Consider the following 19,873-nt stretch of genomic DNA (forward strand, 5'->3'; position numbering starts at 1 on the left):
AGGCGAGTGCTGAGTAGCTGGCCCAAATGATGCCTTACGATTATGAGATCAGACTCAGAGCTAGCTAAGTGGCGACACCACGAAAAATATATTTGAGCGGGGGGCGCACAGAAGGAACAAGGGCAATTCTTGTGGGCTTTGTCCCACATGTTCAGTTTCTAAAAGAAAAATAATGGCGTGTTTCACACAAATGCTTCCACTTTTGCCAAAAACGGAATTATTTATTATTATTATTATTATTATTATTATTATTATTATTATTATTAGTTTGGCCAAGAACGGAGTCCATGGGAAAGTGCGCTTGATGTTGATTGATGATAATAAAGAGAAGCACTCGAGCGTGTAAAAAGTGTCTTTCCTTCAAGTTGCCACAGCAGCCAGCAAGGGGGGGGGGCGGGCAGGGGAGACGCCTGCCCCCTCCCCCTTCTGGCCCCACTTTTGGCAGAACTGTCTCCCGTCCCCCCTTTTAAAATGTAAACTCAAGGAACTAGTAACGGAGTTGGTTCATTTCGGGAGTGGGGAGACTCCAAATCCACAGCACGGAAATACGGTTTAACTATCGCCACGCTGTAGTTAAGATTCTTGGGAAGTCAGCCTTGCAGTCCCAAAGTGCTTTCTCTCGGTGAAGCCCCCAAAAGACAGAAAAAGGGGGGGGGGTGAGAGGGAGGGAAGAAGGGGGAAAACCCAGGCAAAAAAAGTGACAACGCACGAATTCGCAACTTCTCATAGGCTGGCCGGCAATCAGGGCTCCCAAGAATGCAGTGACCTCCTCCTCCCAACCATCTCCCAGCCTCAGGCCAGAGCTAACTCCCCACCCCTCCCTCCCTCCCTCCCGGACCAGAGAGTGCAGACGTGACCCCCTCTTTAAAAAGCCCCCCCCAACGCAGAGCCTGCCTCTCCCTCCCGTCCTCCCTCCCTCCCTCCCTTCCCAACAGGAGATCGACGCTTTCCAAGTATCGAGAGTGGGGCGCAGCAGCAGCAACTGCAGCAGCGGCCATAGAAAAGAGAGGCAGAGCAGGAGGCGGCGGTGGCGGGCGGCGGCGGGCGCGGTGACAAGTGAGATCCCAGCGCCCGGGCAGCCCGACAGGCTGGGGGGCGCAGCCAGGGGCGTCGCTGTTGTCCCAGACCTCCCCATGCACGGTGGCGAGAGCGCAGCGTCAAGACAGGGGAGAAGGCAGACCCGTCTCTCTGCGCGCCGCGGGCAAAGCAGGTAGGGCGCACGGCTGGGCGCGTTGTCGCTACCACTTGGGCGGCGGGGTTGTCTCTTTCCCTTTCCCTGCCGGGGAGGGCTGTCTTTCCCTTGCAGCAGGGAAATCGCATTCCGATCTATGTCATGGAAGCCTGGGTGAGGTTTGTGGCACAGGAGCGGTGCTCACACACACTTCACTCCTCCGGGCTCCACTGCACTCCCCAGCCCTAGTGCGCGTTCTGTTTTCCCAGGGTTCTTCGTTTTCCCCTGCTGGTGGGAGACTTTGGCGAAGTTTCCAAAGAGGTGCGCGCGCGTGGATTATTGCTTTATCTTGCGGGGATGTGACTTTGCCTCCTCCGGTAGAGAAGGGTGAACACAGCAAGCAACAGCCTGTTGCTTCCAGACTTCTGGGAAGGTTTTTTTTTTTTTTCCCCCTTTCCCTTTTTTTGCAGAGCTCCGAGTAAGAAATGTCTAGGATCCGCTTCCTCGGGCAATGGGAAGTGGAGAGAAAAGGTCGGCTCTGCTGTTGGGAGAGGCAATATTCTGGTGGTCTCAATAGTAGCTGCTTGTTTTTTCTTGTAGCAACCCCCACCCCACCCCCGCGCCTCGCCTCGCCTTGAATAGAGACGCGAGTTATTACTCAAGCTTTGACAACCTGTTTGGTCAGTGAAATAAGTGTTTTCTGGTAGATTTCCCCCTTTGTTTTGTTTAGGGGGTGGAGTTGTAGGGTGGGTTTGGTGGTTAGTTGCTGTAGGTCAGGAGAAGGGCTACTGTAGCAAAGGCAGAAAGATCCCAATCTGGAAAACCGCATGTTGAAAAATGTATTCCCCCACCCCCAACCAGGCTACTTAAACTTCTTGGTGACTTGACAAACTAGCTCTCTCCACCTGTTGCTTTGAAATGATGGAAGTTGTTATACCCAGAGGCGTATCTAGGGAAAATAGCGTCTAGGGCAAGCACTGAAATTGCACCCCCTGTCCAAACATCTGACACCCATCTTTCAGATAACTTTACCATAATATCAGCTCAAAAATACAAGTCAAGCTCGTTAATCTTTTAATATTTCAAAAACTCTTTAGCAGTGGACATAGCCAGACCAAAAAATGCTGGAAAACTACAAATTTCAGTATGCTGGGGCTCATGAAATACCCAAATACTATGTGGAGGTGTACTTGGAAAACTAAACAGAAGTGCCTGTCTAATTCTCTACTATGCATTGTAACATCATTATTACATAAGTTTTGAGAATTTGACTTTTCCCAGATACTCTGAAAATAATTAAAGGATATGCAAAGTAAACTGTGTCACTACTTGGAATAGATTCTAGTCTTTCAGAAAGACAGTTAAAATGAGAGAAAGAGAGCAAGAAACTCCAAGTGGACCTTAATATGAAGGATTTCACACCGATTCAAAGACAAACTCACCATTAACAGCCATATTATTAAGATATCACATTTAACTCACTTATCACAAGAAGCAAAGTAAGAGCAAATGAATACAATCGTAACTCATAAGCTTCAGCTTAGTATTCACAAGCCCTGATTCTCTATACATAGTGCCAAACTAAATATGTGTACAGTGACTTATATTATTATTTTTTAAAAAATTACCTGTAGCCCCTTTGGAGGGCTTCCTAAAGGCTGTGGGGGGGGTCTGCAAAGGTTCCCCCTCCCCCCACTGGCCTCTAGGGCCTTGCAGGGACCATTTGAGCATGTGCAGTGGCCATTTTTTAAAATATATTTTTTTAAATGGCCACTGAAAACAAAATGGCCACTGCGCATGCTCAAATGCCTCTGCGTGGCCTGGCATGGCCTAGGGCCTCACAGAGATGATTTGAGCATGCGCTGTGGCCATTTTGTTTTCGGAGGCCATTTTTTAAAAAAAATTTAAATGGCGCCCCCCTTCAAGTGGCACCCGGGGCACGTGCCCTGCCTGCCCCACCCTAGATACGCCCCTGGCTATACCCTATATTAAGTGGTGTCTTTTCTGAAACCCGATCCACGGAGTTCACTCTCAGATCCTACGTTTGCACTTTCCCCTCTCAATGGAATAAAGAACAACAAAACACCCATAACACAGCAAAACCACTGTAGCGTCCTAGAAGGAGTCAGGATCATAAGTAGCTCAAGTCTATCTGCGTTTATTCAGAAGTAAGTTGCACTGTTATATGCAGATTTACTTGGGAGGAAGTCCTGTAGCAGTGCAATTCTGAATAATTTACTAGCTTTAACTATATTTTTGATCACATCAGGGATGGTTAAAATGCCCTCTCTCTGCCCCATTAAAGTGTTGAATATTCCTCTTGGTCTTAACTAGAATTGTATGGTGTCGCATTAAACAGAAGTGCTTCCACCCAGAATAGTTGGTGGTGATGGTGTGATTAAGACAAGCCTTGACAGATTTTCTTTGTATCTAAGAGCCAGCCCAAAAATTTAGGATCTGGACAATGGACTCTTCCCCCCTCCCCATAAGATTACAACAGTGCATATAACATAATCTACAATAGCAGTTATATATGTGAGTATAACTGAAAAAGAAAAGAAAATGGGGTGGGGGAGAAAGGATCCCTTAAGCATAACTTTAATATAATGAAATACAACCTATCTAGGAAAAAAGGAAGGGAAGGGTAATGGTGGTGGGGAACCCACCTTCTTCTAAGGATATATCTATCTATCTTTTGTTTTCAAAGCATAAACAATTCATTAAAATTTGACCAAATAGCTGAAAATTCCTCTTCTTTACCTTTCCATCAGGAAAAAACCCCAGTTCAAATGCTGACAAGGAACAAATGTCAGTCATCCAAAGTTGCAGTTCAGGAGTTCCTTCCAGTGCTGTATTATAATCCTTTTGGCAATGCCCCCAAGCATGAAGAATCCACAATTGTTGATGTAATCGTAGATTTCCATATGCTAGGAATGTTCCCCAACAAAACATGGATGTCCTTGACAGACAGTGATTGCTGCAATGTCATGTTAACAGCCTTGTGGATTTCAAGCCAAAATGGCACAATAACTGGACAGGACCAAAACATATGTGTAAGTGTTCCCTCATACAAATTACACATCCAGCATCTAGAAGTCTGTGGCCATCTCTTGTTAAACATTCTCAGGAGTGTCCAATAAATATTTAAAAAAGAGTTTCTGCTGTATTAGCCTCATTTTGAGATCCAAAGAGGCATGTTTCACTGCCTTCAAAGAAACCCGCCATTGATTTAATAAGATAGAGTATTCAAGATCATTGTTCCAAAGATCTTGGATATAATCAGTATCAATCTTTAAGCTTCTGAAAGAGCAAGGTTACAGGCTTAGGTGCACCCAATAGATGTCCCAGGTCTAATAATAAAAATGGAATTTCAGAAGCTGCAATAGCATCAGGACCAAAAAGCCGTGATAGTAAGTGTTTTAGCTGAATAAAGTGCCAGCTAGCATTTAAAGATAAATCATCTCTCAAAGCATCAAAAGATTTAAAAACAGCCTCAGAAGAGATCAATTGAACTAGTGTAATGATGTTGTGGGAGGCCCAGTTAGCCCAATTAAAAAAGCACGAACAATCTTCAAACAAGGATTCTCCTACAACATAAGCATTTCATGCTGGAAAGGATTAAAACCACTCTAGAACCCAAAGTTCTCTGTATATGCCTTGCAGCTTTAAACTCTGGTAATGTCCTAGAGCCACGAACAAATGATGTACCCAGCTCTTGCCATGAATTCAATGAAGTCAAATAATAACCATTATGCTGCCTCCATTTATGTACCGGTACTTAAGATGACCAAACTGAGAATTAACCTTTCTCAGTTGTTTTGCCATTTTTATTGATGCCCTAAATACCATATTTGGTGTTGAGTTCACCCTTTGGGTATAACTGTCTCTTGTCTATGTCAGTGCAGATAAAGTCACTAAGGGGCAATCTAACTGAAGTTCAGCACCTCGACAGCTGTCATCAAGCGCCTACAGAGGACCAAATTACTTTTTAAGCTGAACTTGTCATTGGGAATGACAATTTCTCTTTACTAAAAAGAGGAGCTGCAAAGAGAATGGATCAGGAGTGCTGTGGGAGCAAAGGGTTAAAGCTTCCCTCTCCCTACCCCACATACATACATCTTAGCCCCAAGCTGGATTTCTCCGCAAGGCCTAGCTGCTATTTACTAAAGAAAAATTAAGTGCGTCATTCCCATGGCATGCTGTATTTAGTGTTGCATATAGTTTGGCCCATACTCATAGGGATTGGGAGTAAACAAATAAGCTGGGGCCCCAAAGATTTCAATGCGAGAGAGAGCTAAGCATACTTTTGCTTCTACTACTACTATGGCGCGTATATATATATATATATATATATATATATATATATATATATATATACACACACACACACACACACACACACACACACACACACACACACACCCCTCTTTGACCAAAGTTCTCAAAGCGGTTTACATAGAAAAATAAATAATACATCAAGAAGATGGTCCCCTGTCCCCAAAGGTCTCACAATCTAAAAAGAAGCATAAGGCAGATACCAGCAGCAACAGCCACTGCAGGGATGCTGTGCTGGGGTTGGATAGGGCCAGTTGCTCACCCCCTGCTAAATATAAGAGAATGGCCCCTTTAAAAGGTGTCCTGTTGCTCAGTTTGCACTGACATTAATGAAATTTGAACATGTTTACCTTTCGCAGATCATGCCCATATAATATTTTTATTTGACAAAAGAGAAGTGGACCCCCCCACCCTTTTATGTAGGTGTATAAGCAAAGCAATAATTCTCATAGGCTTTTATTTCTGTGAGTATTATTTTATTATTCATTCATTCATTCAACATATTTTTAGACGCCCAAAACTTTAGTCTCTGGGCGGTTTACAACAAAGAACAACATAAAAGTTAAAACATGAGTTAAAACAAATAATGGCAACAGAGAAATTAAAGCATTGGTTAAAATAAATGATAGCAAAAAGTTAAAACATTACAAGAATTTAAAACCTTAGAACAATATTTTAAAACAATGTTAAAACTATCAAAATGGTATTTAATTAAAAGCCTGGGTGAACAGAAGTGTCTTTAAAGATTTTTCTAAAAATTAAGTTAGGGTATGGTAGTCTGTCCAGATTTCTTAAATCTGAACTTGCAAAGTGTGATTTTTGTGATGGCACCAACAGTGTCCTGTAGCCCTGAACTGTTTGAACTAGCAACCTTACACTTGTATAGAATGAACAAGTAGATGTCTGTATTGCTAAGAGAGGCTTTTCACAGGTGTTCAGTTCTACAAGAAGATGCAGAAAGAAGGACATGTGCCTGGAGTAATCTATGACATCTTTTTGTGTATCTTTCATTTACTAATATAATTTATTTTGTGTGGTTTATAACTAGGCCCAGGACTGCGCAGCTTTGGCCCTTCTGAGGATGTTGGACTACAATTCCCAGCATCCCTAACAATTAGCCATTGTGGCTGCAGATGATAAGAGCTGTAGTCCAACAGCAGCTGGAGGGCCAAAACACTGCAGCCTTGCTTAGCCCCATTCCAAGGGCTCAGAGTACATAACTATTCTGTGATTTTAAAAAAGGCCTTGATAAAACCCCTTCTTGCTCCCTCTTGCCCTGTTCCTAACCACCAAATGCCAAAACCTTATGCTTAGATTTGAGCGTGGACGCTAGTTACAGAGTCACTAACTCATCGAAAGCCAGCCTGGTGTAGTGGTTAAAGTGTTGGACTAGGACCGGGAAGATCCGAGTTCAAATCCCCATTCAGTCATGAAGCTCACTGGGTGATTCGGGGTCAGTCATGTATCTCTCAGCCTAACCTACCTCACAGGGCTGTTGTGAGGATAGACATAACCAGCACTGGGAGAGATGGGGAATATCTTCCAGCACTGGAAGAACTTTCTGCTGGTCTTTCGGTAGCAAGCATGAATGGTCCCCTTTGCTAAGCAGGGTCTGCCCTGGTTTTCATTTGAATGGGAGACTACATGTGAGCACTGGAAGATATTCCTCTTAGGGGATGGGGCTGGTCCGGGAAGAGCAGAAGGTTCCAAGTTCCCTCCCTGGCATCTCCAAGATAGGGCTGAGAGGGACTCATGCCTGCAGCCTTGGAGAAGCCACTGCCAGTCTGTGTAGACAATACTGAGCTAGATGGACCAATGGTCTGACTCGGTATGTGGCAGCTTCCTATGTTACCCTTAGGGTTTGGGGCTGCTCTGGAAGAGCATCATCTGCTTACTTGCAGGCAGAAGGTTCCAACTTCCTTCCTTGGCATCTCCAGATAGGGCTGTGAGAGACTCCTGCCGGCAACCATGGAGAAGCCGCTGCCAGTCTGTGTAGACAATACTGAGCTAAATGGACCAATGGTCTGACTCGGTATATGGCAGCTGCCTCTGTTCTTATGTTCCATGCTAATATAAGGGCTCTGGAACAATTATGGCATTACAAAGCATTGGCTGACCAAAAACATAGACGGAAGATTTTCTCTAGTTCTGGGGTGGTTTCAGTATTGCATTCACATCTGCACTCTAACATTTGTCTACTGGCTTTTGATTGGCTTCTAACTGTAATTGGGAGCTGGTGTGGTATAGTGGTTAGTGTGCTCAGCTAAGAGCAGGGAAACCCTGGTTCAGATCTCCCCTCAGGCCTCCTGCTCACTTCATGGCCTAGTCACTATAGCCCATTCAGAGGTGGGTTTTTTTTTGTTTTTTTTTAAATCCTGCTCATGGTTAAAGCGGTAAACGCAGGTAGGAAGTCCCTCTCCAGTGCTGTCACTCACCCCCTCTCTCTAGCTGCACACAGTTACGGTGCCATTTGTTTGCACAGGGAAACACTATATCTGTGAGGCCAGGTGCTTCCATGATCAGCAGCTTGGATTGCTTTTGTTTCTACTTTAGTGACTTTGGCATCTAGGTGATTGGTGCTTTTATTACGTGGCCGATTTATAGTAGGCCTACTTAATTAAAAACATTTAAGTTAAGTGTATTGGTATTTTGAGTTTTGAATGATCATTACGTTTTAAAACCTACACTGTATTTGAATATATTGTATTGGAATTTCTATTGATACGCTGTTATACTTTGATGTAACATAAAGGTAAAGTTGTGCTGTCGACTCCTGGCGACCACAGAGCCCTGTGGTTTTCTTTGGTAGAATACAGGAGGGGTTTACCATTGCCTCCTCCCACACAGTTTGAGATGATGCCTTTCAGCATCTTCCTATATCGTTGCTGCCTGATACAGGTGTTTCCCATAGCCTGGGAAACATACCAGCAGGGATTCGAGCCGGCAACCTCTTGCTCACTAGGCAAGTTACTTCCCCGCTGCATCATTAGGTGGCTCTGGTGTTACATAGAGTTGGATATCTTGATTGTTATATTGAATGGCATGCTATGTCTATGTCATGTTTTGAAGTTGTTGATGTGAGATGCTTGAAGGCAGCTTGGTTGTGGAAAAGCAGCATATAATCCAAATCATATGAGTACTTTGCTTCATTCTGCATGGTTCATTTCCATTATCCTCAGCATGAGTTATGAAATGATATAATGGGGGGGGGGGAATCCAGGCGTATTAGGGCTGTGCTGTCTCCTACAGAGATCTATCTCAGTGAAGAAAATCACATACGGATTGTCGTAAAAGTTTGGGGTTTTTCCTCCTTCACCGCAAGTATGTGGGTAGCCAGTCCACAGAGCAGCAAGTCAGTCTGTAGCTACAACGAGGTAAACATCAATTCCACATTTAAGGTATTACAATTTGCCTGTTGCTTTCTACACTGAGACTTAATCTTTGTGTAGGAAATTGCCTTTTATAAGAAGGCCTTTAGCGAGATCAGATCTTGTGTGCAGATGATCTGATCTGGCATTCAGGATCACAGTTTCATCATCTTCTCTTTATAGAGGTCAGATCAGTTTGGAGATTAATGGTTGAAAAGTACCCTTTAAAAGTTGTTTTTGCAGCCAGGAGGTCATGAAAATGAAAACGTCTGTTTTCATGGTTTGGGGTTTGCTTCGCTCTGGGCATCCTTGTCCCTTTAAATGCTAGGCTCTCAGAAATAAGGCAAACAACTCGTCCTTTGTAGCGGCATCTTGCTTCTGAAAGCTTCATTTTGCTCCAGAGGCTCCACTCTCAAACCACAAATTACATTTTAAACAGGAGGGAGAGTAATAAAGCCGTCACAACTGAGCCACTATTCTGTGTGTGTCCTGATGTGCACAGAGAGCTCTTGAGCATTGGAGGGTCCTTGTTAATTTCAGTTGAGGGAGCTGATCTTTGTTCCCAATGTGGAGCCACCTTCTCTGCAGAAATGAGTGGGAAGACCTTGATGAATGGGAAGATTACTCAGTGGAAGTCCTGTTGAAATTTGACATTAAGGAGTCCTTTAGAGTAGCTCCTGTTGAGGTTGCATTCACACAATCAACCGGATCCTGGTTAAAGTATTAACCAGGATAGCTGATCCTGGCAGAGCTGATTGTGAGAACCTAGAAATTATGGCCAATCCTGGTCAAACCACTATAATTAACCTACATTTAACTGGGATAGAACAAGGTTAAGGGAGTGAGTGCTTCCTTGACCTCGTTCATTTGATCATGTTGTGGGCACACTCGGGGGGGGAACCCCAGTAATGCACTTGTGCAGTGCATTATTGGGGCCGGGGGGGGGCGCCATGTGGCGGCACATCCCTGCCCTCGACTCCCGGAGCTGCTAGGAGAGCCTCAGGAGAACTGGAGCCAAGACACTGCTCGTCTGGGCGGGCGATCCACCTGCCCAGGGGATGGTGAGTGCTTGTCTACGGAGAGGGTCGGGCAAACCCTCTCTCCCTGCAGACCTCCTTTTGGCCCTTCACACTGCTCATGTGTGAAGCGCCTCAGTGTATTTATTTAAAATAGTTCTACATTGCTTTTTCTAAAAATACACTTCAAGAATGTGGTTCACAATAAAACAATCCTGGGCGGGTGGGGGGGGAGCAACAAGCAATAAAAGAATCCATAGCAGAACCAGCTTTAAAACAAATCTCAGTTACAAATTTCAGCTAAGATTTTCAGTTAAAAGCCAGCCAAAACTAACGGTTCTCCACGGCCCATTTAAAACTCAGAAGTGTCCGGGGGGGGGGGTGGCTGACAAATCCCTTTTGGATAAGGCATTCCATAAATCTGGTGCCGCTGCTGAAAAGGCTTTGGAGAGCAGATGTATTGGAGTCCTCCAGCCACCCACAACATAATGACTGGGGTAAACCTATCCATTTTGGGAGTGAGTCTTCTGCAGTGTAAGCAATAGCCAACATTCACAGTTGCTTATGTACACACATGGTAGGAACTTTTGAGTGCAGCCTTTATCTTCAGCTGTAAGGGTCACAGTGAACAAATAGATCTATGAGGCTGCAATTTTATATTCCTTCATTTTTAATTGATCTGTAAACCTCACCTTTCTATATTAAAATATGTTTCAGACAGGTTGTAGCAATTAAAGAAGAATTGCAGAAAACAACCCTACCAGGAGAGGAGAGCTGGTTTTGTGGTAGCAAGCATGACTTGTCCCCTTAACTAAGCAGGGTCCACCCTGGTTGCATATAAATGGGAGACTTGTTGTGTGAGCACTGGAAGATATTCCCCTCAGGGGATGGAGGTGCCGCTCTGGGAAGGGCAGAAGCTTCCAAGTTCCCTCCCTGGCAGCATCTCCAAGATAGGGCTGAGAGAGATTCCTGCCTGCAACCTTGGAGGAGCCGCTGCCAGTCTGGGCAGACAATATTGAGCTAGATGGACATATGGTCTGATTCAGTGAGCCAGGTCTCACAATAAGTGAGACCTGGTTTAGAAGGGTGAGCGGGGACATGAGCAGGGAGGGAGCCCTGGGCGGCTGGATCGATTGCTGGCTCTGTGACGGAGCCGGCGGGGGCTGGGGACCTCAGGGGCCACGCGGCCCCCGGAAGCTCCAGTATGCCCTGCGCAAGTGCGCAGGGTATACTGGAGAGACCCCCGGAGCTGGGAGGTGGCTTTTCACCTCCCCGCCAGGGGTCTACTCACGAGTAACCGCACCGCGTAGCCGCGCCACGGCTACTCACAATCTTTAAAACCAGGTTTGCGCTCGCTCCACAAACCTGGTTTTAGGGGAAGGGTACATAGGCGGGTTACCCGCCTAGGAACCATCAGGCTCACAGCCGAGCCTGGTGGTTCACACAATGGGGCGAAATCTTCGCCCCATCATGTGAATAGCCTCAGTGTATGGCAGCTTCCTATGTTCCTATTTAAAACAGCAGCAACAGAAAACTAAGATGGTACTAGAATAATACAACAGTGGAACAAAAGAGGGCATCAGCCCTGTCAAAACACATTTACAGATGGCCAGATCTTTACAAGTGAGCAACGAGAAGCCCAGACCTAGATTGCTTGGGAGGCCTTTCCATATCCAATATATGAAATAGTGCATGAAAACTTGTCAATAGAATTATTTCAATATAATTATTTCACTGAAGTCGTCAGTGCTCCTGCAGCAAGGAAAAACAGCACTGTCAATGTTTGTTCATGGATCAGACCAAAGGGCCATTAAGGCCGGTGTCCTGTTCCCCACAATGGCTAACCAGATGCCTCTGGGAAGCCCACAAGCAGGGCTTGTGGGATGAAGGTCTGCCCCTCCATCATATAGCCATTGTTACTCATAGCCACGGACAGATGGGATCGCCATGTGTTTGCCTAATCCTTTTTTAAAGCCAGCCAGGCCAGTGACCATCACCACATCCTGAGGAAACAAATCCCACAAACCTAAGATGCTCTGGGTGAAGGAGCCCTTCCCTTTGTCTGCCCTGAATCTCCTGCCAATCAATTTATGGGTGACCTAGTTCCAGTATTATGAGAGTAGTAGTGGCACCAGGAAAAAAACTGAGGGGGGCACAGAAATGAAACATTATGAAAGGGGCAAAGTGCATTTCTGGGTGGGTGAGCTGATTCCCACATATTAGATTTCTGGAACAGAAAAGGGACAGGTGGGGGGAAACTACTGTTCTGAGGAGGTGCTTCCCCACCTTGCTTCCCCCTCTGGAGCTACCCTTGTATGAGAGAAGGAGACCTCTCTGAGGTCATTCACACAATCAAAAACTGTGTTCTACCTGGGTTTGGTTGCTGTGTGTGCTCCCAATTTTTGGTTGTGTGGAAGCAAGGTAAGAGGAAAACCTGCGTAGAAGTGTTTGTGTGGAAGCAAGGAAGGGGGAAAAGTTTAGTAGCTTTTCCTCCTACCTTGCTGCTTCCACAAAACCAAAAATTGGGAGCACACACAGCTGCCAAACCCGGGTAGAACACAGTTTTTGATTGTGGGAATGACCTCTTTGATTGCGTGCCTGACCTCTCTATCTGCTTTCTCCATGCCATGCAAATGTTTGTAAACCTGTATTATTTTCCCCCTAAGTCACCTTCCTTCTAATCCAAAGATCCTAAAACATCATAGCCTTTTGTGGGAAAGGTGCTTCCATCCCGTTTACATGGGGTGTCCTTTTCTGAACTGCCTACAATATCCTTTTTGAGATGAAGCCACCAGAACTGTACACAGTATTCCAAATGCAGCAACATCATAGATTTTTTTAAAGAAGAGATTACCCCTGTTTGGGCATTCAGAGAGAACATTGGTGAACTGGAAGGCTGGAAGTGGATCAGAAGTCCCTGCCTGCCAGCCTGCCACTTGCTCTCTCAACCCGCTCTTCGTGCTTAGAGCAGCATGTGTGATGAGAGAGAGAGAGCCAGCGTGGTATATTGGTTAGAGTGCTGGACCAGGACTGGGGAGACCCGAATTCAAATCCCCATTCAGCCATGATACTTGCTGGGTGACTCTGGGCCAGTCACTTCTCTCTCAGCCTAACCTAATTCACAGGGTTGTGGTAAGGAGAAACTGAAGTATGTAGTACATCGCTCTGGGCTCCTTGGAGGAAGAGTGGGATATAAAATGTAATAATAATAATAATAGAAGCAGATGAAACAGTGGACCACCTAATCAGCTGTTGTAAAAAGATTGCACAGACTGACTACAAACAAAGGCATGACAAGGTAGCAGGGATGATACACTGGAACATCTGCAAAAAATACAAGCTACCTGTAGCCAAAAATTGGTGGGACCATAAAATTGAAAAATTTGAAGAAAATGAAGATGCAAAAATATTATGGGACTTCCGACTACAAACAGACAAACATCTGCCACACAATACACCAGATATAACTGTAGTCGAGAAGAAAGAAAAACAAGTCAAAATAATCGACATAGCAATACCAGGGGGTAGCAGAATAGAAGAAAAATAGAAAAAAATCACCAAATACAAAGATCTACAAATGGAAATTGAAAGGCTGTGGCAGAAAAAGACCCAAATAATCCCAGTGGTAACTGGCGCCCTGGGTGCAGTTCCAAAAGACCTTGAAGAGCACCTCAACACCATAGGGGCCACAGAAATCACCATCAGCCAATTACAAAAAGCAGCTTTACTGGGAACAGCTTATATTCTGCGACAGTATCTATAACAACAGCAACAACATTGACAATAAAATTCAGCCATCCCAGGTCCTTGGGAAGGACTCGATGTCTGGATAAAACAAACCAGTCAATAACACCTGTCTGACTGTGTAAACAAGAAATAATAATAATAAATAAGTAATGAGATGAATACTGTAAGCATGTGACTACCTCCATTTCCATGATCATGAAAAATCTTCTCTCTTCAGATACTGGATTCTCTTTTGCATAATGAGCTGCAGCAAGGTTTCTCATCCTTAGGTCTCCAGAGGTTTTTGGACTTCAGCTCCCATCACTCCCTGCTGGGAGTGATGGGAGTGGAGCCCAACTGTGTCTGGTGACCCAACCCAAGGCTGGGGAACCCCGAGCCAGTGGATATTCAGGAACTGGGGCTGCTGGTATTCAGCTGTCGTAATGCCTCAGTGGCTTCCGGCTTGGGTTGCCATATTCAAGCTTCCCAAATCTGGGTGGCCTAATTTGCATTTTATTTATTTGACAGATTCGTATACTTTCCCCTCCTCTGCCCTCCCATGTGATCGGATCCAGAGTAAAATCCGGGCAGAACATTAGAAATCTGTGTAAATATGGGTAGAATTTAGCAGCTGGGTGGAGGAGCCAAAATGCAGGGGCTACCCTAAATTCTGGGGTGACAGGGCAGCTCTACTTCAGGCTGATTGGGCTTGGGTAATAACAAATGAAGAGGCTTCAGTACTAGAAAACGGAGACCACAGGATAGGCCAGCCTTTAGCTTATGCTTCTATTTAGAAAGGCTTCTATTTAGAAAGGCTCATTCTCCTAAGAAATAGCAGCAATTTGTAAGGAGCGCAGTGCATTTTGGTAAGCTTGTCTAGGGCAATGAGATCTGATCCTTTCCCTCAGTGGGTGAACTGGTTGTAACCTCTCTCTAGCAGATGACCTGGTGAGAGCAAAGAGCAAATCCCATCCCAGTCTCTCCCTGCTCCCCTTACTCTGGTAAGTTGTTACCAGAAATGTGTTGGCCCTTTTATGATGTTCTCCAGAAGCAAATGGCCTGAGGCTACAGAAACATCACAACAGCTGAACTGGCTAGTTATGCAAAGGAGGCTCTGATATCTGGGCAGAGAACTAGAAGAAATGCCTCCCCAATGCTAAATTAGCATTGCTATTTAATACGTTTGAAATATGACACTCTTCCCCACTGCCCATGGCTAAGCCAACTCCTGGTTTCCCATTCTCATTTTCCTTTTGCCTCAGTGCCTTCTGGGAATTTAGTTTCTCTCCTAACAAGGCTGCAGTCCCATACACACTCAGTTACCTGGCAGTGAGTCCAACTGAGCTCAACAGGACTTGGTTCTGAATAGACATATGCAGGATTGTGCTGTTAAAAAAAGTACCAGATGAGGAATAGCTTTTCAGGGTTTGGTGCATGTACCACAAGACCAGCTCTGTGGATGTTTTTTATGGAGACAGTTGCCATCTGACCAGTAAAAGGTAGGGAAGTTGTTGTTGTTGTCGTTGTTATTTCAATTTCTATACCGCCCTTCCAAAAATAGCTCAGGGCGGTTTACAAAGAGAAATAATAAATAAATAAGGTGGCTCCCTGTCCCCAAAGGGCTCACATTCTAATGCACCTCCATCCTCAGAGTGCAAATACATTCCCTCTTGTCAGAATAAACAATGCATGTAACAACAAAGCATGGTTTATGAGCGTGAGCTGACACAAGCCTCAGTCTCTCGTGCTGCTCTTGTCACTTGATGTGTAAGAGGAGGAGACTTGAAGCATCCTTTTGTAATGTGTAACAAACTGCAGTTTCCCATTTTTTCCAAATACAGGAAACTGGGGTGTGTTGAAACCAGTTAGTTAACAAGCCAAGCTATGAAGCCAAGAGGCTATTCTCACAACTTCCCAAAAGCGGGCTAAGGGAGCCCAGCCCACTTTTGGGAGGTCATGTGCCGCGCAGCTCCCGGCAGCAAATCTCCCAAAATACCCCTCCCTTTAAACTCCCATTTTGGCGACCATGAGTTGCCATGGCGCAACTCCATGCTGCGGCAACTCATGAGGAGACCCTTGACTGGGAGCCTCCAACAAGCTTTCCAGCCTCGGGGGTCTCCCCAGAATGCCCCACACAGTTGCACGAGACGTTCTAGGACTTCCAGGGGCCAGGTGGCCCCTGATCCCCACCACCCCTACCAGCTCTGTGATGGAGCCGGTAGTCATGTGGGTGGCCGATCCAGCCACGTAGGGCAAGCTCCCTGTTTGTCTGCGGGAAAGACGTGCTAAGCCTGCTCTCCCCGAAGAGCCCCTATTAGGAGCTCTCCTCGAAGAGCTCCAAGAATTTTTAACTAACTATGGTTTGAGCAAACCACAGTTTCCCATCTTCAGACAACATGGGAAACTGTGATTGTTATAAACTGTGAATGAAAGCTTTAAACCTTATCTCCTTGAACATGAAGGGGAGGGGTAGTTCTGCCAAGGTCTGTACTGGGCTGAACTGACCAATCTTTGCCTCAGATTCTCCATGCATGGGCACAGAGGATTGCGAGACACCTTCAAGAAAATGTAAATCTCAATAATATTAATATTAATAACAATAAGGACTCGATGTCTGGATAAAAAAACCCAGTCAATAACACCTGTCTGACGGTGTAAATAAATAAATAAATAAATAAATAATACAATATATGTGCATTGTGATTTGATGTGTTTGATGTGTCTTTACTGGAAGTTTTAATGTTGTGCTGTGAGCCACCCAGAGAACAGTTTGTTATGGGTTGGCTAACAAATAAAGCTGTTCTAAAAATAATAATACATAAAAAATAATTATAAATTTTAAAAACAACTTTATTTGTTAGCCACCCCATAAACAATTGTTCTCTGTGCAGCTCACAACACAACATTAAAGCATCCAATAAAACACATCGAATCACAGCACAAACACACATATACATAAAATACAAAAAAATAATAATATATATTGCATATGTGTAGTTCCCTGGCAATGGAAGGATGTCCTTAGGAGCTTCTCAGACTTGGCTAATGTGCATGGAAAATCTTTGCCCTCAGAGAAATAGCTGTGTCTGATGGCATCCAAATGTTTGGACAGAATCACAGAGTTGGAGGGGGACCTATCCAGTCCATGATGGATAGGCACCATGATGCTACAGTCATTTAAAAACACACACCCCAAAACCCTATCTTTTTTTTTTTAATGCACTTTGGGGACAAGCCAGTAAAAAATAAATTGGAAAGAAATTGAACTCACACAGTCATATCCAGATTTACTTGAAATTAATTTCCATTATGTTTGATGGGGTTCATTTCCCAGGTACGTGTATCTAGGACTGCAGGCTGAGGTCCCTTTTGATGTCAGAGAACTAAAAGGACAATTATATTCATGTTTACTCAAAAGTAAGTTCCTTTGAGTTCAGTGAGGTTTGATTGCAGGTAAGTATGCAAAGGATTTCAGCCTTAGGCTTAACTACCTCCCTTGGGACTCCACTGGGGTGCATAAGCTGTATTGGGAATCCTCAGGAACTGTACAGACATACACCTGTTTGATCCAATTTAGTATAAGCTGCTTCTGAAGTCTTTCAGGGCAAGGATGTGAGGGAGAAATGGAAGTAATTAAATAATGGAGTTTGCCAGGACACCATTCTGGTGAAAGTTACATTCATTTTACAGACATTTCGCAGACATTTCACATTCATGTTCTCCCATTTTATATTGGCTGAAACCCAGCTAAAAGATCGGAGTGACGATGTGCTTTTTCTCTCTCTGCTTCTATGTCTCCCTTTCAACAACAACAAAATTGAAACAAAAAGGTTAATTTTATTTCTTATGAGGAACAGCCAGATTCTGTCAACATTATCCTTGAAACTAGGCAGAATGACTCTAAGGGACTTAATAGAAACACTTTCCCCTCATATAATCATTTGTTCTCTGTCCCCACCCACACTTTCCCTCCTGGAAACCAAATGAATGTTGTAGTCCAATCTTGCTTTTGTTTATCTTAGAACAAATAACTACAAAAAAAGTCAATGCAAACAACATATCATACTTGCATACCCATCCTCTTCCAGGTTAACCTCTTCTAACTCACCAAAGGTAAAGTGCGCTGTCAAGTCAATTTTGACTCCTGGCACCCACAGAGCCCTGTTGTTTTCTTTGGTAGAATACAGGAGGGGTTTACCATTGCCTCCTCCCGCACAGTATGAGATGCTGCTCGATATAGTAGCAGTGGAGATTTGAACCGGCAACCTTCTGCTTGTTAGTCAAGCATTTCCCCGCTGCACCACTTAAGGTGACTAAAGAGGCACCTTTAAAGTGGTGCTTCTCATATGCAAGGGAGAGAACAAGTGGCCATATCCAACCCCAGTACAGCATCTCTTCAGTGGCTGTTGCTGATGTCTACCATAAGGGCTTTAGATGGTGAGCCCTTTTAGGAAAAGGAACAACCTTATTTCTTATTTATTTTTCTGTGTAAAATCACCTTGAACACTTTGGTTGAAAAGTGGTATATAAATATTTGTTGTTGTCATGGGAGCTCCAGAGAGTGGATTTGGCATTTTATCCTTACAACCACACTGTAAGGTAAGCTTGGATTGTGACTGGTTCACATGGAGCACCCATCTTTGTTTTAGTGGCACAGAAATCCCTGCGGTACATACTAGGAACATAGGAAGCTGCCATACACCGAGTCAGACCCTTGGTCCATCTAGCTCAGTATTGTCTTCACAGACTGGCAGCGGCTTCTCCAAGGTTGCAGGCAGGAATCTCTCTCAGCCCTATCTTAGAAAAGCCAGGGAAGGAACTTGGAACCTTCTGATGCTCTTCCCAGAGTGGCTCAACATAAGAACATAAGAACAGCCCTGCTGGATCAGGCTCAAGGCCCATCTAGTCCAGCATCCTGTTTCGCACAGTGGCCCACCAGATGCCGCTGGAAGCCACAGGCAGGAGTTGAGGGCATGCCCTCTCTCCTGCCATTACTCCCCTGCAACTGGTACTCAGAGGCACACCCTTCAGGCTGGAGGTGGCCCACAGCCCTCTGACTAGTAGCCATTGATAGACCTCTCCTCCATGAAGTCATCCAAACCCCTCTTAAAGCCATCCAGGTTGTTGGCCGTCACCACATCCTGTGGCAGAGAGTTCCACAAGTGGATCACGCGTTGTGTGAAAAAGTACTTCCGTTTGTTGATCCTAGACCTAGAACATCCATCCTAGACCTAGGACATCCATCCCCTAAGGGGAATATTTTACAGTGCTAACACACTTCTAGTCTCCCATTCATATGCAACCAGGGCAGACCCTGCTTAGCTAAGGGGTCAAGTTATGCTTGCTACCACAAGACCAGCTCTTCTCTCTATTTGCCCTCATGCACTCCACTTCATTAGCTGTTTCCTGATTTATAGGAAATCATCATTTGCTATTACATCTGAATTGGCAAACTAGGGTTTGAGCCAGGGTGCAATGCAAACTAGCTTTAAACTATGGTTTGCAATCTTGCTTTGAGGAGCAAGCACAAATCATAGAGGCTATTCACACGAGCGTGCAAAACCGGGCTAAGGGAGTCCAGCCCAGTTTTGCATGCTCGTGTGAACCACCGGGATTGCGCCCGATCTGAGTGACTACATGGTGGCAAACCTACCTACGTTGCCTCCTAGTTAAACGAGGTTAAGGGAATGAGTGCTCCCTTAGCTACATTTAATTGATTGTGTATCTGCTGCAGCTGCTTGTAGCCATGGCAGGAACACTCAGGGGAGGAGGGGGGATCCCAGTAATGCACCACATACTCATGCGGTGTATTATTGGGGCTCCAGGGGGGCACCACATGGTGGATCTTCCCTGAACCCAACCCCTGGAGCTGCTGGATGAGCCATGGGCGGACAGCAAGAGAGCCGCCGCTCGTCTGGGAGGGTGATTCGCCCACCCAATGAAGGGTGAGTAATTGTCTGCAGGGAAAGTTGAGCAAACCAGCTCTCCCCACAAACCTCCGAGGAGCTCTTCTGACTGGTCGTGAGAAGAGCTCCATAGTTTGCTGGTTCAGATGTTAAGAGAAACGATGGTTTGCCCCAAACCAGAAAGTAATTAATGAAGCAGAAAGTACAAGAGAAGGAGGGAGCACTGAGCCTAGGGCGTTCGGCCTTCTGAACATCGGACGGTGATTTGGCCTTGCGTGAGAACTGAGCCAAAGACTAGCCCAGGCTTAGCAGAGATTGCAAACACTGAGGACCGGGTCTCATGATCAGTGA

General features: G+C 45.0%; 1 protein-coding gene across 4 annotated transcripts in view; it reads left to right on the forward strand.

The window, feature by feature from the left end:
- The first annotated feature begins 940 nt into the window (after positions 1 to 940).
- GHR (growth hormone receptor) overlaps positions 941 to 19,873 on the forward strand; it is a 236,298-nt gene continuing 217,365 nt past the window's right edge. For 3 of the 4 annotated variants that reach the window (XM_053292276.1, XM_053292279.1, XM_053292277.1), the window contains exon 1: positions 941 to 1,210. In XM_053292276.1, the coding sequence (XP_053148251.1) occupies positions 1,134 to 1,210 (77 nt within the window). In that variant the 5' untranslated portion in view covers positions 941 to 1,133. The remainder of the gene's footprint in view (positions 1,211 to 19,873) is intronic. The other variant, XM_053292282.1, reaches the window with a different exon arrangement.

The sequence above is a fragment of the Hemicordylus capensis genome, chromosome 2, assembly GCF_027244095.1.
Source record: "Hemicordylus capensis ecotype Gifberg chromosome 2, rHemCap1.1.pri, whole genome shotgun sequence".
Taxonomy (NCBI): Eukaryota; Metazoa; Chordata; class Lepidosauria; order Squamata; family Cordylidae; genus Hemicordylus; species Hemicordylus capensis.